This window comes from Panthera onca, chromosome E1 (assembly GCF_046562875.1).
Source record: "Panthera onca isolate mPanOnc1 chromosome E1, mPanOnc1 haplotype 2, whole genome shotgun sequence".
In the NCBI taxonomy this organism is placed as follows: Eukaryota; Metazoa; Chordata; class Mammalia; order Carnivora; family Felidae; genus Panthera; species Panthera onca.
The window spans coordinates 31,639,344-31,665,972 of NC_138352.1; the positions used below are offsets into that span (position 1 = coordinate 31,639,344).

General features: G+C 55.0%; 2 protein-coding genes across 4 annotated transcripts in view; one reads left to right on the forward strand and one right to left on the reverse strand.

Annotated features, from left to right (window-relative positions):
* Positions 1-8,628: 8,628 nt before the first annotated feature.
* Positions 8,629-24,961, forward strand: MNT (MAX network transcriptional repressor). Its single transcript, XM_060646949.3, has 6 exons — positions 8,629-9,164; positions 14,474-15,053; positions 15,659-15,700; positions 15,846-15,957; positions 21,269-21,461; positions 21,599-24,961. The coding sequence occupies exons 1-6, from the start codon at positions 9,092-9,094 to the stop codon at positions 22,354-22,356; spliced, it is 1,758 nt and encodes a 585-aa protein (XP_060502932.1). The 5' UTR covers positions 8,629-9,091; the 3' UTR covers positions 22,357-24,961.
* Positions 24,962-25,013: 52 nt separating this feature from the next.
* Positions 25,014-26,629, reverse strand: part of SGSM2 (small G protein signaling modulator 2) — a 39,188-nt gene continuing 37,572 nt past the window's right edge. Inside the window, exon 24 of one of the 3 annotated variants that reach the window (XM_060646938.3) lies at positions 25,014-25,648. In XM_060646938.3, coding sequence (XP_060502921.1) covers positions 25,518-25,648 — 131 coding nt within the window. In that variant the 3' untranslated portion in view covers positions 25,014-25,517. Of the gene's footprint in view, positions 25,720-26,215; positions 26,315-26,629 lie in introns of those variants that run through there. The other 2 variants (XM_060646942.3, XM_060646939.3) reach the window with 2 other exon arrangements.

Below are 26,629 nucleotides of genomic sequence, written 5' to 3' on the forward strand. Positions count from 1 at the left end.
TCATTCACAAAGGGAAGCATGTTTTCTCATCCTCTACTGCAAGGGCCAGGCAAGATGGAATAGCTCATGTTCTGACTAAAAGGGAGTAGCTTTTATTCGATCCCTGTTGGTTGTTGCCATGCAAAAATGGTGTTTGTTGGATGTTCTGAATTTTTGCAAGAAGCCAGAAATCCAGATTTGTGAGAAGTTTACTTGATTGTAAATCCTGACAGTTAATTCAGTATTCTGTCAAAACCTGGTAGACCGTCAGTTCGTGACCTCTTCCACCACCAGGGGTGGAACTGTTTACATGTTTACTGCCTCCACTTCCCTAAGTCTCATTTACCTCAGCTCCTCAAGTCGGCTTCCTGCCTGCCCCCCCCCTTTTTTAGAGTGTTTCTCATCTCTTAAGAGAGAATCCTGAAGATTCTGTCCAAGTTCCTCGTTTGCTCTTTGCTCCTAGCACTTCAGGCTGGCCGCATCCACTCCCATGACTTCAACTGCTGCTCACCTATAGATTCATCATTCCTGAGTCTAGATCTTTCTTGAACTTTCAACACCCACATACCTAACCGCCTGTTGGACATCTCCCCCAGGACCATGGTAGTGTCAAACTCAGTCTATACCTGGTTCTCTCCTATCTTCTTGGTCACAGTCCATCCAGCTGTCCAGATGAGACATTTCTGTTCCTCTCTCTCCTTTACCACCAGAGACTAAAATCTTTCATCTTTACAAATACCTCCCCAATTCAGCCCACCCTCTCCATCCTGAGTGCCACCACCTTAGTGCTCTTCCTCATCTCTCACCTGGATTGGAAGGGTCGCCTGAACCATTTCTGGGGAACTTGCGAGCTGAGCAGCAGAAAGAGATTTAGATAGGTTTGGTGGTGAGGAGGGAGATGAAGAAACCCACTTTGGGGGGTGAAACAGGAGCGCTTTCAGAAGAAGGACCAGGATGGGAAGGAGATCCGTAGGAACAGGTCACAGTTGAGATCAAGAGAGAGGAGTCCTTTCCTGAGAAAGCACAGGAGAACTTTTTTCCCCTTTAACAATTTCATAGTAATTACAAAAGTAATGCATTTTCACTATAAGAATTTAGAAAATAATAAAACTTTATAATTCCATTACTCAAATGGAGTTATTTTACATGTTGTTATCTTACTATTTTTATATGCATATATATATTTTAATAACAAATGTGGGATCATATTGTATATGACTTTTATATTTTTCATGTAGCAATATATTGTGATAACCTTCTGATTATAAAACTAGTATCTGTCGGGAGACTTATAAAAAGTTAAAATAACCAGATAATCACACTGTCCAGAGACAACCACTCACATTTTGGGTTTATTAACAGCGTGTTTTCTTTACATGTCATCTTGAGAGTGTTCCTTCACTAAACCAGTTGTTCCTTGCTGGAAATTTTCTGGTTTTCACTATTGTAAATAATGCTTTCATGGACATGTTTGTATAAAAATCCTCATGTGTCGCCTGGCTGGCTCAGTCAGTAGAGCATGCCATTCTTAATCTTGAGGGTCGTGAGTTCAGGCCCACAATTAGGTATAGAGTTTAGTTTAAAAAATCTGATGTGTTTTCTTACTGCTTTAGGATAAACTTCTGTAAGAACTACTGAAGCAGGGGCGCCCGGGTAGCTCACTCGGTTGAGCATCTGACTTGATTTCGGCTCAGGTCATGATCTCACGGTTTGTGGGTTCGAGGGCTGCATCGGGCTCTGCGCTGACGGCACAGAACCTGCTTAGGATTGTCTCCCTCTGTCTCTGCACCTCCACCGCTCACACTCTGTCTCAAAATAAATAAACATTAAAATTACTGAAGGCAGAGGATATGACCTTTTTAAAGGCTCTTTGTGTATATTGCCAATTTGGTCACTAAAAAGATTGTGCTAGTTTACATTTCCATACATGCCAATTTTAACCACTCCTCTGATAGCTCTACAGGGCTGATTTTTTTTTTTTTTTTAATCCTTTATTGGGGTGCCTGGCTGGCTGGTAGAGTGTATAGCTTTTGATCTCGGGGTTGTAGGTTTGAGCCCCACGTTGGGTATAGAGATTACTTAAAATCTTTTAAAAAAACATCCTTTATCATCTGGTAGACAAAAATATTTTCATTGTTTTAATTTTGTGGTATTAGCGAGACCAGACATTTTCATATACGTATACATATTTCTGTTATATATGTTATCTCCTATATTTTATAAAATTTAAATTATGTTCTGTGTTCATTTTTCCATAACAAGTGTTATTTTTGTTACTGAACTGCAAGGACACAATTGCCAATATTTACCTCCATTTTGTCCTATACCTTTTTGTTTGTGGTGATTTGTTTCGGTGTTACAGTTAGTGGCTTGTAGAGGGTTTATGTAATCAAATCTGTCATTCTCTGCCTTTATAGTTTCTTTGTTTCCTTTAAGGGTAGAAATCTCTTTCACCACTCGTGGAGCAGAAAAAAAATGTTTGCCTGTATTTGATTATGGCCCACTTGAACTTGTATTGGTGTATGATATGCAGTTTAAGAACCTAACTGTGTTAAACGAATGGTTCCAAGTTATCACAGAGTAACTGTTCAGAGAGACGACTGGTAAGCTCTAGCACTGCCAACTGAGGTGATGGGAAAGGTACTCAAGCCCGCTGGGGGTTGAGGATGGGCTCATGTACTGGTATCATCAGTCCCCAGCCTAGAAGTGGGAAGAGAGGCACAGGCTAGTATGTGGCTCCTAGAGTGTCCCCACCACTGGCCAGTACACACTCTCCCAGTGAGCCCTGGGGCTTTAGAAAGAAGTCCAGTTGTGAGAGTGGACGGAGCCCTGGATCTAGGCACTCCAGCCAGTGACAGGCCACTGCTCCACGCCTTCCGTACTATTCTGAGAAGGCATCAGTTCAGGGCACAGGTAGCTGGTCTCTCTTGGGTTTTACAGTCTTGATTCTGCAGCCTGCGTCTTAGGTGTGAGCTTGGTTTGCTGGGACAGTAGACCTCTGTCCTTTCTGTGGGGCATCACAGCCCAGCCCCTCTGCCCTGGGGGGCCTCCCCTGTCATGGACACCCCCTGCCTCCACTTGACCCAGCTGGCTCTTGACTCACATTACAAGACTACCCCTCGTTCTGTTCACAGCCTTGCCCAGTCTCACTCCCATTGACCTGAATTCATTTTCTCTCATAAAGACACTTTTTTTTCTTTAGAGGAATAGCTGAAGTTCTCATCCTTTCCCTCATGCCTTTCCAGTTTGATCAGCTTCCTCCTCCAAGTCCTCCATAGCCCCCATCTCTAGCTGTAGCGTTTAGCTAGCTTGGTTTCTCAGAAAAGCTCAAAGTGCGTGGCTCCTCCCTTTTTGCTTCTGAGCTGCATTTCTTTCCTTATTACTCAGTGTCCACACCCAGGGCGGTTGCCTGGATAAAAATCTGCCCCTTTCCCCCAGTCACCTTTTCAGCCTGGACGCAAACACCAGTGAGGAATGGCTATCTACCTAGGGCCAGTTAGAAGCTCTTAATTCCTCAGTGGCCTGACGCAGTTCAGTATCCTCTGAGACCATCTGAGCCTCTGGATCCTAAGTCTGATTCTCTTTCCTTGCCTTCTCACTCACCTGCTAAGCTTGTTTATTGGGCACCACTAAGCAAAGTTAATGATTATTCCTGTCTGTAGCCAAAAGGGGTGAAGTTATGTATCATCACCCATTTCTGTGAGGTTTTCAAGGACTCTGGACGCACTTCCCCAGGCTTGCCTGTCCCATGGAGTCAAGGGAGAACCAGGCCACTTACTCATGCCAGCTGACACTAAGCAGCTTTGTGACCTTGGATAAGACACCTTCTCTTGGGAGGTTTGGCTAGATAATCTCAACTCTTCCAGCTGTGAGGTCATGTGAGGCAAGGAAGAGGGGGAAGTACATGACTTGGTTTTACCTGTTCTGTAGGTTCAGGAGGAGTCCTTTACTCAGTGGGAGTGGAGGAAGGTAGGTGAGGACTTCGGTGGAAACTTACAGCTCCGAGGAGCCTGCTTCATTGATGACTGAGTACCACATTGGTTACATCTCTATCCGAGCAATTCAGAATCCTGCTCATCAGTCAGACTGGGCTCATCAGTCAGTCAGGAATCAGGTTCAGTCCACTTAAGTGGACCAAATTAAAGTCCATTTAATTGCTTCTTACACCTTCTTAGAAAAGTATGATTATCTGGGAACCTACCCTAAAAGAGTACATCAGCATTCTTAGGAGTCTTTGTGTGGTCATATGATCTCTTGAGCTATGTCCAGCATGGTGGTAGAGGGCAAAGCTAACCTTTTCCAGGTATTACTGTGGAGTTGAGTTCTGCTCTGACCTTTTACCCCACCCTGGCTTTCCAAATGTCAGCTGGCCTTGGCTACAAGGATACCCAGCCCCGTGCCTGGCACATGTCAGGCACACAATAAATATTTGTTAAACGAATGTTGTCTGCTGTGTCCCTGAGTGTCTTACTCTTCATCCTGACTTTCTCCCTTTGGTCTTGTTTTAATTGTGATATGTGAAAAACTTCCTAAAACCACTTGCAAAATTTGAGAAGTTGGGCCTGAACAATTAGGACATCTTCCGGGATCTAATGTAAATACCTGTACTTTGGCTTTATTTTTGCCGTTATTATGTATGCATCGTAGGGGTCAGGAAACTGATTTTCATAGCTCTTAGGGTTGCATATGTATGTAATGCTTTGTTGGGGTGGGGGCGGTGTGGGTGGAAGATAGCCTCATCAAAGGAACGTCTCTATCTCAGCATATTAAAAAATGGAGGGATTTAAATTGGGCATCGGGATGCACAAGATTTGAGGAGGAAGGCTGAAAACAGAAGTCCTTTAAAGGTACACAATGATTGGGGTACCTGGGTGGTTCAGTTGGTTAAGCGTCCAACTCTTGATTTCGGCTCAGGTCATGATCTCACGGTTCGTAAGTTCAAGCCCCGCATCGGGCTCTGTGCTGGCAGCACAGAGCCTGCTTGGGATTCCCTCTCTTCCTTTCTCTCTGCCCCTCCCCACCGTGCTCTCCCTCCCTCTGTCCCTCTCTCAAAATAAATGAATGAACTTAAAAAAAAAAAAAGCTAAAAGTACACAATGATGGGTGGCCCAAGTGTCCTGCTCCAAAGGTACTAAGCACCTAGAAGCCATTAAAAAAAAACTTGAGCAACTTTTTGGAAATGGCTGGGCTTTGGATCATTGCCACAGAGTGCTCACCTTTCTGGTGAAACATCAGAAAACTTTTCTCTTTCCCCTGAATGAATACAGTTGCCAGCTTTTACCCCAGTTCCATCCCTTTGGAACGGGAAGCTGGGGCTAAAATGTTAAATGGCTCTTCTATCCATTCCCCTCTTCTTTGTTTTTTTTTAAACATTTTTTAAAAAATTTTTTTAACGTTTATTTATTTTTGAGACAGAGACAGAGCATGAACAGGGGAGGGTCAGAGAGAGAGAGGGGGACACAGAATCGGAAGCAGGCTCCAGGCTCTAAGCTGTCAGCACAAAGCCCGATGCGGGGCTCGAACCCACGGACCGTGAGATCATGACCTGAGCCGAAGTCAGACGCTTAACTGACTGAGCCACCCAGGCGCCCTTTTTCCCCTCTTCTTTGATACCCTGCTTGTAGGTTATCTCCCCCAACTGTCCATTCCCCAACTGGGGAAACCCTGGCTGATGAGAAATTCTGTTTAGCCATTTTCAGGCTCCTGTAGGAAACAGGCTCAGAAAAAGCCTCCTTTCTAAACCCTTGCTTTTGCCTAACATCCTCTGGCTGCTGTCCCCACATGACCCAAATAAACAGATGATCATGTGAAGCCAGTAAGGCTGTTTGTTTTAAATAGCAAGCATCTCCACTAAGCTCTGGAGCAGATGGGATATTGGGGGCAAGGGAGAGGCCGGCATTTGACTCTGTTCACCCCACTTCTCTCTCTCCCACCCCTGAAGGAAAAGGCGTCTTCAGTATGTTCCTTTTCAAAAGGGTGCTGCTTTCATGGGATAGAGCTGGTTCCTGACAAGAAAAGTCAAAAGTTGGACTTCAGCCTCTACAAGAGACTTCAGGGCTACATGAGTGCTATGAGCACCTGAGAAAGGCGGAAGGTACAGCTGGATGGAGCTCTCTGAGCATCTTGGGCCACTGGACAGAATGGTAGTACTGACCCCAAACAAAACAAGAAGTTGGTCAACATTATTTTAGGTCACTATTATGTGTATTATATATACTGTTTAGCACCCCACCCCAACACACACAGCTATGTATTGTCTTTTTCTTTTCTTTTTTTTTTTTTTAATGTCTTACTTATTTGAGAGACAGAGTGCAAGCGTGGTGGGGGCGGGGGCAGGCAGAGAGACAGACACAGAATCTGAAGCAGGCTCCAGGTTGTAAGCTGTCAACACAGAGCCCAATGCTGGGCTCTAACTCATGATCATGACCTGAGCCTTTGGACATTTAACTGACTGAGCCACCCAGGTGCCCCTATGTATTGCCTTTAAACTTACCATTTTCTTTGGTTGTACAAGTGAGCCAGGCCCAACCACACTAGTAGCAGGTGGCAGACACCTGAAAGGAAGCAATGTCAGGACCCACACAGATCTCACCCTCCCAGGAAAAGGGCATTCAAGCATTCATCTCCGGGCAGAGGGACAACTGGGCTGAGTTGTCCCCACCCTTTCCCCACTACCTTCCTTTCCAGCTCCATCATAAGCAAAGCTAGTGACACCCGAAGTGTGTGATGGCCTCTATGCTCAGCTGCAGACACTGTGTAAAGATCAGAGCCCTATGTAGACTGCTGTTGGGAAACACCCCCCCTTCCTTCTGTTGGCTAGGTTCTTGATTTCCAGGACCTGTGCAGATTTTCTTAGTATGCATTATGCCCCTGCCGGCTTTCTGTACAAATTTGGGGCCTTTTTTAGACCTCAAAATAGGAACATAACCCTCTAAGGGCACAGTGGGGATGGGATGGGATGGGATGAGATGAATTGGCAGGGTGGTCTGCCACTCAGCTGTCCTCATTAAGGTTTGCTTTGTGGTTCTGTATAATGGCGAAGCCCAGGCTGCAGGATCCTGAACCCAACTGACATTGCCCCCCTCTGTTCGAACCGGTAGCAAAGAAAGGAATCTGAGACTAGGACCCAGGGGCCGCAGGACTGCTGGCTTTGAGGCATTGGAGCAGCAGAGCTGTACATGGTCCAGGGTGCTGCAAAAGTGCCTTCAGCCGGGCTTTGTATTGCTACCAACTGTACCATTGGGGTTTGTGTGGCCCGAACCAAAGAAGCAGAACAGCAGGGTTTCAGGTGAAGATTTTGGAGGCCCCGATTACCATATATTAAGTGGGCAGACCACTTCCCATGCGGGTAGTTTGATATTCCTCCGTGATTTTTTTCGAATTCGGTGCCCTGCCGCAGAACTGCCTTCACAAAAGAGTCTTCTTCTGCGGGGTCAGGGATAAATGCTCCTCCCTATGGGGGGTGAATACTGAGTGACTTTCGACAAGTCCTTTCTCATCTCTGGGCCTCAGTTTCCTTATCTGCAAAATGAGAGGTTTGGGGTAAATTGACAAAGGTCTAACTTTCTGATTGTACCCGGAGGCTCCTCCAAACCGGAGCGTTAGAAGAGGCGGCAGCAAGCGCCAGCCGGGGGTCCCGCCCTCTGGGTGAGCTCGGTCGAGGCCGGGCGTTGCGTCCGGACCCCGAGCCCCGCCAGCGGTCTCAGTAGCCCAGCGGCTGGCAGGGCCAGGCTTCCGCCCTCCACGTTGTTGTTCCCGATTTGGGCCACGCCCCCTTAGTCTAGGCTGTGGACGCCTTGCCTTAACTGCCCCCGCCCCGGCCCCAGTTCAAAGGGTGGCCTGTGGGTGGCACAGTTCGACACGCGTGGACAAAGACAAGAATTTAGGGGAAGAAAAGAGAGAGACTAGGTTTTAAAGGGAAGGTGGTGAAAAGTAAAGGGTCGGCCAGGGCACAACTGCGGAATTTCCCTCTCGGCGTCCCACCCTCCGTTCTTACAGTGGACCCATCCGCACCCACGAATGTGACCGTGATAGACACTGGCCCTTTAAACGGAAGGCTGGCGGCGCGGGGTGTCCATGTGGAGCTGCTCCATGCCGTGTTGTCCTGCCCGCCCATTGGCCCGCGGCCCGGTGACGTCGCCTAATAGGATGCGAACGCACTGCGGGGGGAGGAACGGAGACAAAACGTGGAACCGGATCGCCACTCCGCTCCCTCCGGCTGTTCTCTGGCAGAGTCCCGCCGTCAGCTCCGCCCACGGGCGGATCCCGGGGGAATTGCGACAGCCGGGTGGTTGCAGGAATTAGGTCACGTGTGGGTAGGGAGCGGAGACCCTGGGGTCAGGCCAGTCTGTACCATCCTAAGGTTTCCCTGACCTGGAATATCCTTATTTGAGCTAACTTATGTCTTAAATTCTACACCCTTCCTTTCCTCCAGCAGGACAAATTTCGTTGTGAAAGACCGCAACACGCAGCCCTTGCTCAACTTGTGGCTTGCCATCGGGGCGGGGCGAGGCGAGAAAGCGGAAATGCAGGGCGCGAACGAGGCTGGAGATTCTCCCACCCCCACCCCGGCCACGTGTGCGCGCGCCGTCTGTAGTGGGCGGGGCCAGCTCGCTCGGGACCCCGCCCCTCCCTTCCTGAGACGCCGCGGCCCTGCGGGCGGGGGCTCCGGTCCGGGCTTTGGCTGCGGCCCCGGTGTAGTAGCGGGGGCGGCGGCCGGGGGCAGCGCGGCTCCTTCCCTTGTTGTGTGTGTCGGTGCCTCCTCGCCATCTTGTTGCAAAGCCTTTTCTTGTCGGCGGGACTCCCGGGGGCCGCGGGGCGGGAGGCATCTGAAGGGAAGAAGAGAGGGAGGGGAAGGAGGGAGGCAGTGCTGCCTTTTGTTTTTTTGCATCAAAATTTTTTAAATTTGCAAATTATATTTTGCAAATATTTTGGGAAACATTAATTTTTGTCTCCGTGCTCTCCCGTTCTTCCCTGCGGAGTGCGCTGCGCCGCCCAGCCCTGTCGCCCCCCGGAGGTGATCCCTCCCTCCTGCCTGCCCGCCAGCCTGACCTGTGCCCGGCTCGCGGGCCGCAGTCTCGGCCCCGGCGCGCCCCCGGCAGCTCTCGGCGCGATGAGCATAGAGACGCTACTGGAGGCGGCCCGCTTCCTGGAATGGCAAGCGCAGCAACAACAGAGAGCACGTGGTGAGCGGCCGGGTTGGGCCCCTGGGGCACCGGGGAAGGGGAGACGAGCGACCCTGGTCTCCGAGCCCACGCGAAACCGCGGACACGACCCCCTCCCGAGCGGCCCGCGAAGCCGGGCAGCGCAAGGTTCGCACAAGAGCCGCCGCCTGGAGAGGAGTGTTGGGGGCAGTAAAATTAATTAATGAATACATTAACATTCAGTGAGGGACCCGGCTCCTGTGGGCGCCACCTCAGCTGCCTGCCACCCGGTGTGCACCTTTCGTGGGGGCTTCTTTCGCGTGGGCCAGGGGCGCCCTCGGTAGAGCTGAGGATGTGTGAGCCGGTGGGGGGTGGGGTGCGGAATGGTGTTGCGTGGGGGTGGCAGACCCGCGTGTGCGTGCGTGTGTGCAGAGGGGATTGTGATGTGAGCCTCGAGGAGAGCGGATGAACGGACGTGTACACGGGCGAGTGTATAGTGCACACGAGTGGGCGTGTGTGTAACGGAGTGGGGGGTGGGAATTACTCTACGCCGAGCGGCTCCCCGGCTTCCCTGGCCCTGTGGGAAGGGTGCGGGGGGCGCTCCCGGACGATCTACGCGCCGCTTGGGGCGGAGGCGGCCTTTGCAGAATGAAATGACATCGCGTGTCTTATGATCCTGGCCAGCCCCGCCTGACCCCGCCTCCCAGAGCTGGGCTGGGTCGCGCTTCAGGGATTTGGGTGAGAGCCGGGCTGATTGGGTGTCTGCGAAAAGGCCTGCAGGTCGCTGGGGGCAGTCCCCGGGCCCCCCTTGCTGCGCCCCACTTTAGCCGGTGTGGAATGTGGCGTGTCTGCGCGTTCCAAACCCGCTCTCGGCTGGAATGTTGCGTGTGCCTGCGTTCCAAGCCCGTTGGTTACACCGGGTGGTGACGTGGACAGGCCCCGCCTCCGACCACGTGCACGGGGGACACTCCCGCTGGGGACGGAGCGGCCCGGCCCCTCCCGGCTGCCTCGCGCTGGGCCGGGGGCGGGGCCTGGGCGGGGCTGGCGAGTGGCCTTGCGCCGGGTTGGGCCCTGGCTCCGGCCGCCGGGCACCTCCCCGGGAGAGCCTGTGCGCCGGAAGGAGGAGCCGCCGAGCTCACCTGTCCATTCTCGCCCTAACCTCCTGTTTTTGATCCTGGGGCAAGGGAAACCCTCAGACTTGCGAGGCGACAGGACATTTAGAGCTCACATATTCCCACTGACGTTTGGGGGAACGTTCTTACCAGGACCTCCTGACAATACCCCTGGCCACATTGTGGAGTGAACCAGGCTTGAGAAGGGGCAAACTTTGACGTTCCCTCGACAGGAAAGGAAGATTTCGATGCTTTCCGTCCCACCCGCCCTGTCGGTGGTCCCAGGCTTCAGGGTCAGGAATAGGGGTTGGAGGTAAAACACCTCCGTTTTCCGGACCATTGCGAGGGCCTCGGACCCGGATCGGTGTGTGTGCAGTATCCGGGGACTCCTGTCCCCTCCACCTCCCCTCCCCAACCCTTCTGCCGAGTTGGTTGTGGTAGAGAGAGTGCTTCGCCCTCCTTTCCTTTCTCTCTGCCTATTGTTGCTTCAATGATGAGTCATGCAGGAGGTAGTAGTGTGTGTTGTGTGCGCGCGCGCCCTGCAGCTAGCTTGTGCCGCGGCAGCGGCGGAGGGGGTGGGGTGGGGGGAGCAGCAGCGGGCCAGGGGCGGGGGAGCAGCGGGTCCGCCCGCCCAACCCGGCCGACAGGCCTCTCAAGGTCAGGAGCCACTCGAGATATGTGAGACTGACATGCTTGGATTTTGCGGAATTGATGGGCCAGGACATCAGCCCACGTGCCCCTCCCCCTTGTTTTCGGGGTCCTGAGCAGGGCCAGGCCCTGACAGTACTGGTGGTGGTCGAGAATGTCCTGCTTTCTGGCCCAGCGACGGGGCGTGGAGGGGAGGGCAGCGTGCACAAGAATTGGAGAGACTTGAGTCACCTGCCACCATCAACACAGTGCAATCAATTCAGGAGTGCCTATTGTGTCCTTGCCGCGCATCAGGCACTGTGCTGGAGGTGAACAGGGTTGACCCTGCTGTTGCCCCAAAGGAACACTCACATCACCTTCGTTTTACCTTCAGGCTGATTGGCCTTCTGGGGAAGGGGAGAAGACCCTGTGCCCTCTTCTCTTCCACCCTTTCCCAAATAATAAGGCCAGAGCTGGCTGTAAGAAGGACAGTGATGAGAGAGAGAGAGAGACAGCGCGGGGGCGCGCGCGCACGCGAGAGAGCGCCCCTCCCCCACGTGGTGAGACCTGAGGGCAGGGAGCTGAGTAGAGGCCTAGTTTAACTGACCAGTCACAGGTCCTTCCTGGCGTGGCAGGAGGTCTTAGGGGATGGATGGTGCAAAGCCAGATCTACTCCAAAAGCTCACATACCGATGGCTAGACCTGGCCGCAGCGGTTAATCTCAAATTCATATTTTTTTCCTCCTCCTTGAGGTTCTGTCCTCTGACTTGGGGTGGGAAAAATGGGAGAAAAGGGGTGGTGTGTGGACCTGCTGACCAGAACTGCTTTCCTGGGTATGTACCTGATGAGCAGCTCTGAACAGGGATCCTGTTGTCCATGCCCTGGTTCAATCTCAAGGGTGGGTTTCCTGACCTAGACCAGCCAGATTGCTCACGTGAGGATGTGTGTGCACATGTGTGTGTGAGAGGAAAGAGAGGCCATCCTGGTGGTCAGGTGGGGGGGGGGGGGCGTCTGGTCATTTCCAGCATTCATGGAGGTGGCTCAAATGGGAGCCTCTTCTACCTGACCTACTTACACCCTGGGAGGGGGGGGGGGGCGCTGCCTTATGTATTTAGCTCCCTATTAGCATGAAGAAGGGGAGGACTCCTCCTGAACAATGGGGGCTACCTAGTGTAGATTCCTCAGGCCCCAGCGCTGAGCCTGCTGTGGCCCCTGAATCACCCCAGAACGGTCAGGCTAACTTCCCTGGGGCCAGCCTCTGGGCAGAGCCCAGGGAGGGTGTCAGAGTGCGTGTGTGTTTGGGAGTGCTGCATAGGTGCATTATTTTAAAGAGTCTAAACCTGTGTTGTTCTTGAGGGAGGCCCTTGAGTGACTACCACTTTGCTGTCCCCACTGGGTTTCCCCCTCCCCAGGGCATAGGAGGAGGGTTGCTGCTGGTGGGGAGGAGGCAGGAAGCTTTGGTGGGCTGGATCTGGCTTGGGACACCCCCTCTTCTTTGCCACCAGTCAAGATTTCTCATGCCAATCCAGGTGTGATAGAGCTTGGCCATTTACCTGGGTCCTTCCTGGTACCTACCTCGCTCTGGAAGAGAGAGTAGGTGAGAAGGAGGTTGCCATCTCCTGGATCAGCTGTGTGGAGTTACTTTAAAATATGGGAATGAGGTTTACTTTCAGGCTGGGTTCCTAGGACACCTGTCCTTGGGGCTTGGGGTCCCCTCTGTCCCACTGCTAATGGGAGAATGGAACATCGACCCCCACACCTGTGAAAGTTTGGGTCCTGGCTCAAAGGAACGAAGGTGGGCTGTGTTGGGCCCTGACCTCCAGGGCCTTGCCTTGGGGATGGGTGGGGGGTGGACTGGGTAGGTGGTAGGTGGAACTCTTTGCCAGTGTAGTCTCTGGGAAGCTGGAGAGCAGAGAGCTGGCTTTCCCCAGAGCTGTAATATAAGCCAGGGCCTTTGGAAAGGCCTGGGAGACCAATGCCTCCCCTCATTGGAGCAGGCCCACACCGGCCTGGCAGCTCCCCTTCCAGAAGGGCAGGGGAGATACGGAAGAGGCCCCGTGCTGCTGGGAAACCGCCGAGTGCTTCCCCTCTCACAACACTCTCTACTTCCTCCTTCGCCTCTTCTCCCCTGCGGGAGGGAGGGGCCTGGAGCAGGCCTGGCTCACACTCAAATTGTTGGTTGGTCAGAGGGCCCTGAGGCCTCGGGTTTTCTGGGGCCCTGAGCCCCAAAGGCCAGTGTGGGGTTGATGCCCTCCTCCACAAGGGGCTCTTAGCCAACCTTGTCCTCCCCTCCCCCAACCCCACCCACCGTGGGGTGGTGTGTTTGGGGCGTGTCTGCCCGCTACTGCTGTCAGCTCAGTCAGTCAGCAGTGTGACGAATCCGGGATGGGCAGGAGGGCTGGTGGACCAGCCTGCTCCCTGGCCTGGGGGCTACAGCTGCCCCCCGGAGATCCTGCCCAGCCCTGTAGCCAGGGAACCTGAATGGTGGGGCCCAGAGAGCATGGGGCTGGGTGGAGATGGAGAGGTGCTTCTGGATCAGGAAAGGTGTTCTCAGCCAGCTCCTGAGCAGGCCTCACCTGGCAGCAGGTCTTTCAGCAGAGATGCTGAACTGACCGGTGCGAGGCTGCCCTTCTTTCCCGCCTGCCTCTTTGGTTCCTGATTGTCCCGCTGGTGGTGGGGACAAGAGGGATGTGGGAACGATGAGTTCTAGCACCACAAAGGGCAGAGAAGGACCGAATTTGTTTTGTGTGGTCTCTGAGGAAATCAGACACTGGGACCTGGCCTGGGAGTCCTGGGCCTGATTTCCTCATGTGTGAACTGAAGGTGATGTCCCTGCCCTGCCTGTGGTGTGGACTCTTGTGAGGATCCACAGGTGTGTGTGTGTACAGACACCTAGTGAGCAGATGGTGACACAGCAAGTATAGGTATACGCTGGGTGTCTGGATTCCTGGCTGGGTGTAGTTTCAGTAATACCTGTGACTTGCTGTGTGGTCCTCAACAAATCACTTTGCCTCTCTGAGCTAATTTATTTCATCTGTGAAGTGGAGGTGCCGCCTGCCCTCTGGAAAGTACTTGGTAAATACTTTCGAAGGCCTTCCCCAGAAGCTATGATCCGCCTACCTCCCGCCCCCCCATTCTTGTCTGGTAGCCTGTGAGGTCTTTGCTGACTGGCCTCTGCCCACCTTATCTATCACCCCATTCCCCTCAGTCTTGTTCCTGAACCTTCCTGCTCATCACCTCTGAACTTTCAGGTTGCCAGGCCTCCAGCATCCTCTCTGACAGCCCCTGCTCTGTCTTTCCACAGCCCCTCTCCTCTCTCAGCCTGGGTTGTTATCCTCTGTAACTTGTCCTTGCCCTCAGTGCCTCTAGGCCTTGAGCTCCCCAACGCAGAGACTAGGTCTGTTTTAATTGTTCGCCGCTGTGTCCCCAGCACTTAACCCCAGTGCCTGTCTGGGTGTGGATGGGGATTTGTGGTGTCTCAGGCTGAGCGGGGGTGTCACTGAGCACTAACTGGGACAGGGTCAGAGGATGTGTTATGGTTGGAAGACTTCAGAAGCTGGGACCCAGGACTGCTGGCCCACTGAGAAAACCCCTTGTGTTCTCTCTGCGTAGAGGAGCAGGAGCGGCTTCGCTTGGAGCGGGAGAGGGAGCAGGAGCAGAAGAAGGCCAGCAGCCTGGCCAGGCTGGCCCATGCCCTGCCCGTGGAGGAGCCCCGCATTGAAGCACCACCCCTACCTCTGTCCCCTCCGGCACCCCCGCCAGCACCCCCACCCCCACTTGCCACCCCCACCCCACTGACTGTCATTCCTATTCCAGTAGTGACCAACTCTCCTCAACCTCTGCCCCCACCCCCACCACTGCCTCCTGCAGCCCAGCCTCTGCCCCTGGCGCCCCGCCAGCCAGCCCTGGTTAGCACCCCTGGACTCAGCATTAAGGAGGCTGCCCCCCTGCCCACCAGGCCACAGGTGCCCACCCCTGCTCCCCTGCTGCCGGACTCCAAGACCACCCTTCCGCCCACTGGCAGCCCTAAGCCTCTGCAGCCCCTCCCCACCCCTATCCTGACCATAGCACCACACCCTGGAGTCCAGCCCCAGCTGGCCCCCCAGCAGCCACCCCCACCCACTCTTGGGACCCTGAAGTTGGCACCAGCGGAAGAAGTCAAATCCAGCGAACAGAAGAAGAGGCCTGGGGGGTGAGTGAGGTGTGGCAGAGTCTGGGCTGGTGGGGTGGAGAACTGCCCGAATCCTGGGCTGTGTGTGGAAGAGAAAGTACCCCCCCCCCCTCACTCCTGAGCCAGTCCTTCAAAGCCATGTCCTACCTCCCTATCTGAGAAGCACGGTATTTTATTTGGACAGTTTGCACTGTGCCTGTGCCTATCCCCACCCTGGGAGTGGGGAATGGCCATTGCCCTCTGTTTTCTCAGGCTTCTGTGTCCTCTGACCCCCTCAAGGATGGGCCGATGGCATTTCCAGGCCTTTGGACAGAGTATTGGATTGGGGAACTCTTGGGTGAGGGCTGGGGTCAACTGGCTATTTCTCTGAGCCCCAGGAGACCTTATATCTCCTCTTAGGTGGAAGGGGCAGGATGGAGGGTTAATGGGTTGTGAATTACGAGCATACGTGTGCCCTCCAGGGAGTATAAGCACATCTGAACAGGGTGAACATCTCCCATTGCTGCTTTTTGTACAGAGAATATGGGGGGCAAGACGCCTGTGACATTTGGGGAGTGGGGGCAGGGGGCGGGAAGGCCACCTAATTGGGCCCTCCTCCCTAAGCCTCCTGTCTGTCTGGGTTTCAGGATCGGAACCAGAGAAGTCCACAACAAATTGGAGAAGAACAGGTGTGTGTGCGTGCGTGTGTGTCTCTGGGCTCGACCTGCCCGCTCCGGGGACAGGTCCCACCCTTGTTCTCCTGGGGCCTTCCCTCCCCGCCCTGGCCCCCGGCCCCCCAGGCGCTGGCTAACTGGCGCCTCTCCCTCTCCCCAGGAGGGCCCATCTGAAAGAATGCTTTGAGACCCTGAAGCGCAACATCCCCAACGTGGACGACAAGAAGACGTCGAATCTGAGTGTGCTGCGGACGGCGCTGCGGTACATCCAGGTACGGGGGAGGGAAGCGCGGCGGAGAGGACGGCGGGCGGCGGCCTCTGCGCCAGCTTCCTCCTCATTCCCTCCCGCCCTCTTCCCCTCGCCGCGGCCCCGCCCCGCCCTCGCTCCCTCTCCCGCTCCCCCGCCCGCCTCCACGCGGGCGCTGAGCACATGGCCCGGCTGACGTCAGCGGGGCTCCCCGCCCGCGAGGGGGCGGGAGGACGGGCGCGCGTGCGCGGGGGAGGGCGGCCGCGGCGTTCCCTTCTCCGCCCCCCCCTTTTCCCGTTCGGCCGCCCCGCGGAGCCCCGCCATCTGCGCCGCCTCCGCAGTTCGGTTTTCGGACCCGGTGCCCGGGCCCGCGCTACAGCCTGGCGCTCTTAGTGCCCCCGCGGGTGAGAAGGGCGTGGAGCCGCCCCGGCGCCTCCAGCCCGCCCGCAGTGCCTGGGCGGGAACCCGGATTTGGCTCGAGAATCTGTCGCTCGTGATGGGGTGGGGAGTCCCCTGGGCGTGGCTCCTTGCACGCGGCGGCGCGCCGGTGAGGCCCCACCCCGTTTTACCCCCAAAGGGTTAAGAGCCTTCTAGTGAGCGCATTGAGGTGCCACGACTCAATTTTGGGGGTTAATCCTGGAGGCTGTGGAAATGTCTAAGTAACCAGTCCTCGGGTCGCCGAACCTTCAAAAATTAGGCTCTCCTCATGCCTGGGATTTTAAAAACCCCTTTTCAAGGGGCCCTCCTGTCTGTGTGGACCTCCCCTCTTTGGACATTGGCTTCCCTCTGCAGTACGGGGTGGGGGGCGCCCGCCAGATAAGACAGTTGCCATGACGGCCCCGTGTTTCGGTTTCCTTGGAAACCGGCCGAGGGTTCCGCGTGCCGGAAAGGAGGCTGTGGGGGTGGGGCGCGCGGCCACGCTCGGCTGCCGCGGAGACGGAGTCCGAATGGAGCCGTTGGGGAGTGGGAGGGACTTAGGGCTCCCTGCCTGGCGGGGGCGGGGGCAGCTTGCGGTCCCCCTATCGGCGCGCTTCGACAGCTGGGGGGTCGGGCAGCATTAAGGTTCCTGTGGGAAGGGTAGCAAAGAGGATCTGACCGAGCTTTGAGCCGGGGCCGGGCGCCACCCCTCCCCCGGCCAGTACTGCGGGGTCACAGCCCTGAGGTAACCGGAGCCTGACTTGTTCAGGGGGCGGAGGCGCTGCTTCGCGACTGCTCCCAGCCGGCTGCTCCCTCCCAAGCTCCCGCGAACGCGCGCCCTTCCGCCCGCCCTGCGGGTGAGGGGGAGGGGCTGGCGCGCCTCCAGGCCGCTTCCCGGCACCCTGGAGGGGAGGGGTCGGGCTCGAAGATTGGTGGAAACGGGGTGGGGGCGGGGCTTCCGTGCTCCGAGGGGAGGGTGCAGCCGGCAGGGAGTGACGCTGCAAGGCCAGGTCCGCGTGGGTGCGCGCGTGCTCTGGGAGGGGCGGGGCCTCGCTGTTGGCCTGACTGGCTTAGAAAGAGGAGAGGCCCGAGGGGGTGGGCTTCGGAGGGTCTCCAGGAGGCCTACTTCTGACATATTTTTGCAGAACTTGGGCTTGAGAATGTTCCCGGTCCTTCAGTCATAGGCAATTATGTGTCCTGGAAGCAAATCCTTGTCCAAATGCTGTGACGTTTTCTATGACTCTCAGTTTCTTTTGTACTGCCATTTTGCTAAACGGGAAGAAATAGTAGCATCTTCATCATAGGAATGTTCAGATTGGTCCTCTATAAACACCAACTTAATAATAATTCTTGAGAAGTAGAATAGGATGGCACATTCCACTTTATAGACGCATACTTAGGAAAGCCTTGCTTGCAATGATATCTGGATTTGAAAATAAATCAGAAATAGAGACTTGGTAGAACCAGCAGACATGAGCCTGGGCTGAGGAGGCAGCGAGGTGTGAGGTGTACCCAGGCTGTTCATAAGAGAAATTTGTCCTGGGGCTGGTAATGGAAGCAGAAACAAAAGTTACAAGGCTATCTCAATCCTCAATCTCATTCATTTGTTTATTCACTCAGGTACTTTGGACAGCTCTGTGTCTGATTCTGAGGATGAAGCAGGGAGCAAAGAAATAAGCGTGGGTCTGTCTTCATAGGTTTGGTCTTGGTGGTAGATTATAAATACTGTGCCATGAGAATGTAATAGGGACAGGGATCAGAGGATCTGTTTTGAGGTGTGCGGGAGGTTGTTGCTGAGGAAGGGGCATCTGAACTGAGACCTGAAGGTTCCAGGGTGACCTGGGCAAAGCAGAGGGCAGAAAGCCCAGCTCAGGCTGAAATGTCTCCAGCAAGAGGGAGCAGGATTCAGTTTTGGAACTTAAAGGTGGCCGTGGGGGTTACCACGTGGAGAGTAGAGATGGGCCAGGGGCTGGGGGTGGGGGGGGGCAGCAGGGCACTAGATAGGAGTCAAAATGGAATAGTAGAGAGACCAATAAGGTGTGTAGACTGAAAGCATTGGTTGTTTGCTGAGGTGGGAAGGCTGTAGCTCCCAGCCAGACTCAGAGTGGCGTGGAAGATTTTAAGAAAGCCACAGTGAGGTGGACAAAAACAGGAAGAGGAATAGGCAGGTACCAAACTATGCATCCAAGCAGTTTTAGGAAATGTGTTTAAAATGAAGCAATGTGGACAAAAGCTGGACCCTGGAGAAACTTTCCGGGGGCCTCTAGGCCTGTGGATAACTGAGCTGGGTAAGAAAAAGAGGTTTTGGCCTCTGAGTTTCTCCCTAAGTCAGAAATCTACTCTTCCTGCTGGTAGGTAGAGTTCAGGACACCACTTCCAGCCCCCAGCAGCCAGGTTCAAGTGAGAGCTGACTCACCACAGGCCCCATCATTGATATGGCCTCATCTGATGTCATGTCCAGCACTGGCCTCTCAGGGTAGAGCCAGGTGAGAAGCCAGGTGTGTGTGTGTGTGTGTGTGTGTGTGTGTGTGTGTGTGTGTGTAAGGGAGGGATCTTTCTGGGAGAAATATAGAGGGAAACAGGTTAAATCTCAAAACCAGGATAGAGAAGGCTGTGTGTGGCCTGGGACTGCTAGCAGAATTGTAAAACTACCAGGTTTCAGGCCAGAACATTGCATGGTTGTGTCTGGGTTATGTGTTGGCAGGTACTAATGGTTTGAGGCATTTCTTACTGGTGAGGTCAGAAACACAGGAGTTTGGGGCTGCACGAGGAAGCGTAGGGAAATTGGGCCTAGTTTAGTGGGCAAACTTGAAGACATTGCCATGCCCAAGAGGGACAAGTGAACAGTCAGGAAGGCTGCTATAAAACTGCTTGTAGAAATAGAGTCAGGGGAAACTTATGTCTAATGTGACTGTGATTCTGTGATAAAGCAGAGAGACAGGATAGAGGTGGGAACCAACATGCTCACATCCTCACAGATCCTTCCCCGGGAGCTAAGATGTGCATAATTCTGTCCTGGACACTGGTCGGGTCAGGGGATAAAGCTGATAATAAAACAGTCCTTGCCTTTACTCACAGCGTTGGACAAGGAACAGTGTGTATGGAGGTGGAAGGACAAAATACGAAGCTTTTAGGGATAATATGAGCTAGTGTCTGATTAAGTACTACCTGACAGTCTTATTAAATGCTCAAGAGTGTTGTGCGGTGCCAAGAAGGGCTCAAGGGCAAGAAGATGCACTGGTCAGGGCATGAGATGGGATGGGTGGTGGGAGTCAGATGTGGTCTTGGAGCACAAGCACATATGATGTAGAGGGATGAGAAGGGACCATCTGTGTGTGAGACCGGGTTCAGAGAGGAAAACTAAGACAAGCTGGATAGTTTGGTGTAGGAAGAGTTGGTGGGTTCTGTACCTGGCCGTAACCGGCCAGCCTTAGAAGCCAGGAGCTCAGGAATAGGTCAGGTTAAGAGACTCAGGATGCAACAGGGCAAAAGTGTCCATGTTTGGTGGACCCAGCACTCGTGACATGTCTGGGCCAAAGAGAAACTGGCAACAGGGAGGTCTCCAAGACTTAGAGGAGTCAGTTTTAATAAAGTGTCAGCTTCAGGAGGTCATGGAGGATAGGAGCTGAGGCATAGGACACAAGCTGGCCTTTTGGGGATATAAAACACTTTTTTTTTTTTTTTTTTTTGGAGAGAGAAAGTACATATGCCAAGTGGGGGAGAGAGGCGGAGGGAGAGAGGATGTTGAGCCAGCTCTGCGCTGAGCGGTCGATCCCACGACCCTGGATCCTGACCTGAGCTGACATTAAGAGTTGGACGCTCAACCGACTGAGCCACCCACATGCCCCTCGAGACACTTCTGATAGGGGAGCAGTGCCACAGTCTGGGAGGCATGGCATCCAGCACCAACATGAGGGGTGAACCTAAGAGGCTGTGGGCCTGGAGGAGTTGAGGCAGGGATGGCTCTGTGGACAAGGGAACTCCCTGTTGGTGTTCTTAGTGAGGTGGGTGGCATCAGCGCCATGGGGGCAGGAGCAATGTGGAACCTGTGGTGAAGGACAGAAGTGTCTCCAGTGGTGCTCCATGTCAGAGGTGCCATTGAGCCATTTCTCCTTGGTCAGTGCAGCTCAGCTACAGGTGTGGAAGGAGGGGCACGTTCCAGGGCTTAGGGATCGATCATTCAGCAGCCTGGGGAATCTGGAGGGCTGTGGGCAGGGTGAAAATGGAGAGTGTGGTTGAGAGGCAGCACAGGTAGGTGCCACGGAGAGTAGCCCAGGTGAGAGCAGAGGGCAGAGCCAACAGCTGCCGGGGATGAGATGGAGGCAGGTCAAGAAGAAATTCAGGGGGTTGGAGGCCATGCCACAAAGTCTGAGAGGCATCCTCAGGGACATTGAAGTTAAGACTAGTGAATGATGCTGTGGAGCAAAGGGCAGGATTGTTTGGGGTTCTTTGGGGAATGAGTTCCAAGGAGGGTAGCCTGTGGCATGGTGACTGACAGCATGGTATGAGTGGTGGCGGGGCCTTGAGCGTCACGGAGAAGTCTTTTACCCCTTCTGTCCTCTGCAGAATGGAGGCAAGTGGCTGCCAGGAGGGTGGATAGGGCCAGGGGCCATGAAGCCCCTCAGGACACAGTTGATGTGGGGGTGGGGGAAGGCCTTCATCCTAGAGTGGGGCTGGCCTGGATCTGTGCTTTTTTTCAATGGTGCCTGCTGGAGAGCCCACAGTCCTCAGGATGCAGGGCCTCACGGGACAAAGCCATGGACCAGCAGTGGGTGTGGTCCCCCGCGGCCCCATCACTGCAGACTGCCCCTGGGTGCTAAGTGACCTGGAGGCCAGGGTGGCAGTGGGAAGGGATTGCGGTACTGGGGACCCTGTGGCCTCTGCTCAGGGTATCCTTCGGTCTCTTGGCTGTTGTCCAGTCTCTGAAGAGGAAGGAGAAGGAATACGAGCATGAGATGGAGCGGCTGGCGCGGGAGAAGATAGCCACACAGCAGCGGCTGGCGGAGCTCAAGCATGAGCTGAGCCAGTGGATGGACGTGCTGGAGATCGACCGTGTGCTCCGGCAGACTGGCCAGCCGGAGGACGACCAGGCCTCCACCTCTACGGCCTCTGGTGAGCCCCACCTGCCCCTCCCTGGCCAGGCCCTTGCCCCCCAGCTCCATGCCCCCAGACCCCAGGGGCATCTACTACTCCAGCCTCTTGTTTCGCGAGCCTTTCTGACCTGTCCCTGTCCCCGTGTCCCCCCACAGAGGGTGAGGACAACATAGACGAGGATATGGAGGAGGATCAGGCCGGCCTGGGCCCACCTAAACTGAGCCATCGCCCCCACCCGGAGCTGCCGAAGCCACCGCCCAGCACCGCCCCCGCACCTCTGCCTCCCCATCCACACCCCCACTCCCAGCCTGTGGCCCTGTCTCCTGTCCACCTGCCTGGGCAGCAGCCGCCACCACAGCAGAAGACACCTCTGCCAGCCCCTCCTCCCCCACCGGCTGCCCCTGCCCAGACGCTGGTGCCCGCTCCAGCCCATCTGGTGGCTGCAGCTGGTGGAGGTTCCACGGTCATCGCCCACACGGCCACCACCCACGCCTCAGTCATCCAGACTGTGAACCACGTTCTACAGGGGCCGGGCGGCAAGCACATCGCCCACATTGCCCCCTCGGCCCCCAGCCCTGCTGTGCAGCTGGCACCTGCCACACCCCCCATTGGCCACATCACAGTGCACCCTGCCACCCTCAACCATGTGGCCCACCTCGGCTCCCAGCTGCCCCTGTATCCACAGCCCGTGGCAGTGAGCCAGCCCGTGGCGGTGAGCCACATTGCCCACACCCTCTCACACCAGCAAGTGAATGGCACAGCGGGGCTGGGACCCCCAGCCACTGTCATGGCAAAGCCAGCTGTGGGGGCTCAGGTGGTGCACCACCCCCAGCTGGTGGGCCAGACAGTGCTCAACCCCGTGACCATGGTCACCATGCCCTCCTTCCCGGTCAGCACACTCAAGCTGGCTTGAGGATGAGGCCACTCAGAGGCCCCCAGTGGGGGCAGGGAGGGGGACCTGTCCCCCACTCTCCCACCCACCAGCTCCACACATTCCAGCCAGGCCAAGGCCCGCCCCACCCACACCCACCCCCAGGCCTCCTAGGGGAAGGGGGTGCAGAGACTCTGAGCCAGGGGAGGGAGGGCCCCCCCCAGGGAGCTGGGCACAGGGCAGGGGGTTACCCCACTGCACTAGGACTTGATAAAGTGATGAGACACTCTGGTGAATGTGCCACTCGTCCGGCCTGGTGCCAGCTCCAGTGCCGTTCCCGCCTCCCCACCTTGTCCCCTGCAACCAGTGCGAAGTGGGTGTTGTGTTCTCCGGCTTCCCCGACCCTGCCTGCCTTCTTGTGCTGCTGCTGCTATTGCTGTCTGATGAGGTGGCTGAGTGCCGGGTCCTCTGTCCTGAGCCTCGGCCTTCTCTCCCCAGGCCTTTGGAGGGGATGGGGAGAGGGAGCAGAACTGAAGCAACTTGGCCCAGAAAGCTGGGTACCGTGGCGGGGGGGCGCTCTGCTCTGAGTACACGCGACAGATCCTAAGAAGTGGCTGCTCTGCAGTCCCACCCACACAGGTGGGCACCAGCCTATGGTTCTCCAACCCAGCTGCGGTCACTGGCTCGTCACAGCAGAAGCTAGTTAAGAGGAGTCTCTATCAACAACTGAACCTGTGCTGTTGCTAAGCTCCCTGAGCGCCCCAATCCTTGCCACTGGGCTCCTGACCTCAGGAGGGTAGGCTGAAGGTGGGTGGGGACTGGGAAGGAAGGGCTTAGCGGTCCTGCCCCTCCCCGCCTCCTGCCGGCCTGGGTGCAGCTGGGGAGAGAGCTTCTCTGGACCCGTCAGTCCCCATCCCTGGTTCCCTGGCCTCTGCTCAGTGCTGTGCACTCCCGAGGGATGGGTGTGCCTGAGTGCCTCCTGCAGCCTCAGAGAAGTGGATTAGTAGCTATCTGGTCTGGGTTCCAGGTGCCTGAAGCCACACTGCTGAGGAAGTTAAAAATCTAGGGCCTGGGCCCAACCAAGCTCCTTCCCTGCTGCTCTGGGGACCTGTAGAGAAGGGAGGAGGGCTGCTACTCCTGCCCCAACTCCTCTGTCTCTGCCATCATCTCTCTCTTTCCCCCTGAACATCCACTTTTTCCCAGTGGGCTGTTCTGAGTGTATACTCGGTGGAGGCTGCTGCGTGCCACAACTTTCCTCTGAGGAAGGTCCTTGGTTGGTCCTAGGGCAGGGCTGAGCTTGGGGTGGGGAGTCAGGGGGCCTGTGTGTGTGAGGGGGGGCATGCTTCTTTCCCTGCCTCTGCCTCGGCAGACTGCTTTGGCTTCTCTTTTTATGTGGGTATTTATTACAAGTGGCCTTGTGTCAGACACACTCAGTTGTGCACTCGGCTCCCCACCTGGACACACGATGGCCTTTCAGTGTGGGGAGAGGAAGCCAGTGTCCCTAGGTGTGAAGTTTGCTTTGACAGGCTGGGGGCAGGAGGAGTGGCCTGCAATATTCTGAGGAGGCTGGCAAAGGTCTTGAACAGGTTTGGACACCTAAGAACCCCCTTTCAGTTCCTTCCTGGTCCTGGAGACTTCCCAGGGGACTACTCTCCTTTGTCTCTCCTGGGGTGGGGAAAGGGAGGCCTGTGGACACCCTAGAGGCCTCTAAGAGGGAGCCCCACACCCACCCCAGCACAGCACTCCCACCTCACAAGCTCGCCTTCCTGCCCCTGCAGCCACCACCTGCCACCCTGGTTCTTGGGGAAACCAGTTTCCACTCTTCCTTGAGTGATTACAACCGAAAGAGCAGAGGGAGCCCGATCAGCCTGGCGCCCAGGGAACAGAGAAACGTTGGGGAACCTGCCCTCCCTCTCAAGCTCTGTTCACCTCCCTGCATCCTGAGGCCATTCCAGAAAGTGTGTCAACCAGTGGCCTCTCGGGCCTGCACAGATACCTCATCCGCCTGTTCACCGCCCCTGCCCCTCCCCACCCCTAGCAGTGGGGGCCTTCGAATCTAGTGCCGAATGACTATGTCCAGATTGGTGACGATGGGTGTTGTTGCTGTTTTTGTTGTTTGTGAACGCTGTGATGCCGTGTGCCCGAGAGGGCAGCCGCCGCCCAGCCCTTGCTTGGGCATCTCCCCTCTGAGAGCTGTCAGGACCATATCTGTCCTCACCCTGTGGGACCGCCTGCCCCTCCCTAGCCCTTCCAGCCTGGGGGACGCGTGCGTGTGCGCACACATACACACACATACACACACACACACCTTACCTCTCATGCGTGTTTTACTTTTTGATGTTAAGAGTGGTTCACTGGCTGGGAGCCTTTACCTCGGGGAGAGGGGGAGGTTGGTTCCTTGGGGGGCCAAAGAAGGGCAGGGAGTGCCTGGAGGGGAATTAGGGGTCACCATACCCCTGCTCTCCAGGAACAGCTTCTCCCCCATCCCAGGGTTCCATCCCCATCCCCTAAAGAGGTGGCCCTTGTTTACAGTGAGGACTCGGTCACTGTGTCTCCGTTTCCTGAAATATAAACCGTAGCGACCCCAGACTGTAGAGATTTTTATGTGTTTGGATACATCTGCTGTGTGGGAAAAAAAAACAAAAACCCTACAAAAACCCTAATTTTGTACATATTGTATTTTTACTATTGAACTGTATTCTAGTGGCTGTTCATGCTCCAAGACTTTAGGTATTGAGACATGAATACTATCCATGTAATAAGCACTTGCCTGGAATAAAATATAAAACTGAAATAAACCTGCACTGAAACCAGAGATGGGGCTGTCAGGCTGCAGCATCTGGGTCACTTTGTTGCAACAGGAGGCAGAGCCTTTTAGGGAAAGTCCTCTAGCAAGCATCGGGGTTCTTAACCCTGTGGACATTTGAGGGGCACGGGTCCTCGAGCAGCTTCGGTGCTGGTCAGTTTTAGAAGATTTGAGACCTTCCAGTTCTGATGCCAGTGTTCGATCCTAAACAGGCTCTGAGAACTGCAATTCTGGTCTTCCTTATACTTTTGCAATACTTCATACTTCCTCAAAACCATTTTTACAAACACTATCTTGTTTCATCTCTTAACAGTATGGCGGAGTAAACGAGCCAAGAACTAGCCCTGTTCTGGCAGATAAGGAAACAGGTTCGAGGTGGCTTGGTATGGCCACACAGCTAGTCCAATCTGTCAACTCCATGCAGAATTCCCCAACATGTGCCACCCTGCCCTGGGCCTGCTGTAGAGTTGTGAATCCTGAACTTGATAAAGTTCCAGTAGGAAAGGTGGAGGAGAACCGCCTCGAGACCTGTGCGCAGAAGGGTGAGAGGCTTCCTTAGAGGGCAATGCACTTCTGAAGTTGTAGTTAGGACGGGTCATCTGGGGAATCCATAAGGGAAAGGAACAAAAAGAGGAAGAAGTTTGAAAGTCAGGACTCAACCATGTTCTAAGATGGGACCGGAAGACCCTTGTCCCTATAACGACATCTGTCCCAGTTTAGGGGAAACCAGCCCTTTGGCAGGCTGTCTCAGGAGGAAGTGGGGAGGTAAGGAAGAGGCCTAACTATAGACCAGGCAGGCTGCCTTGTCGAATGCCCCCGTGACACGTTCCCCACTCCCAGCCCCAGCCAGAGGAATGGACTCCACTTCTCTTCCTGGGGTGGGCTATCCTTAGGGAAGGAAGTGGTCACCAATGTCTTGGGTCCCATTCTCTTGAAGAAGCACCAGCCTCAATAAAAGCCAGGCCCAGTGTCCCTCTGTCCTACAATCCTGCCAGCCCTTTCACTTGCGAGATGCTGGCTCCCCCTGCTGGTAGCTCCAGGAAGAGCTGAGTCCCCTGACCTTAGGGAAGGCTTAGGGTTAGGACTATTTCCTACCTGCCTATTCAGTGTCAGACACTGTCAAACACTGGGGACAAAGATGCAGACTCTGCCCCTGGTAGTGATGACCCAGTATCATCTCAGGGATATCAATATCTTAAAAAAAAAGTATTAATGAAAGAGAGAGGGTGTGAGGAGGGGAGGGGTGGGGAGAGAGGGACACAGAATCTGAAGCAGGCTCCAGGCTCCGAACTGTCAGCATAGAGCCCGATGTGGGGCTCAAACTCACGAGCCTCGAGATCATGACCTGAGCTAAAGTAGGATGCTTAACCGACTTGAGCGCCCCGGGCTAGCACTGTATATTAAGGGTAGGCAGAAACTCCCCCAGCTCAGCTGGAGCCTGCAAGAGGGGGCCTGTGATCAGAGTAACAGAAAACAAAAATCCCGATTTAGGAATCCAGGTGCTTCCAT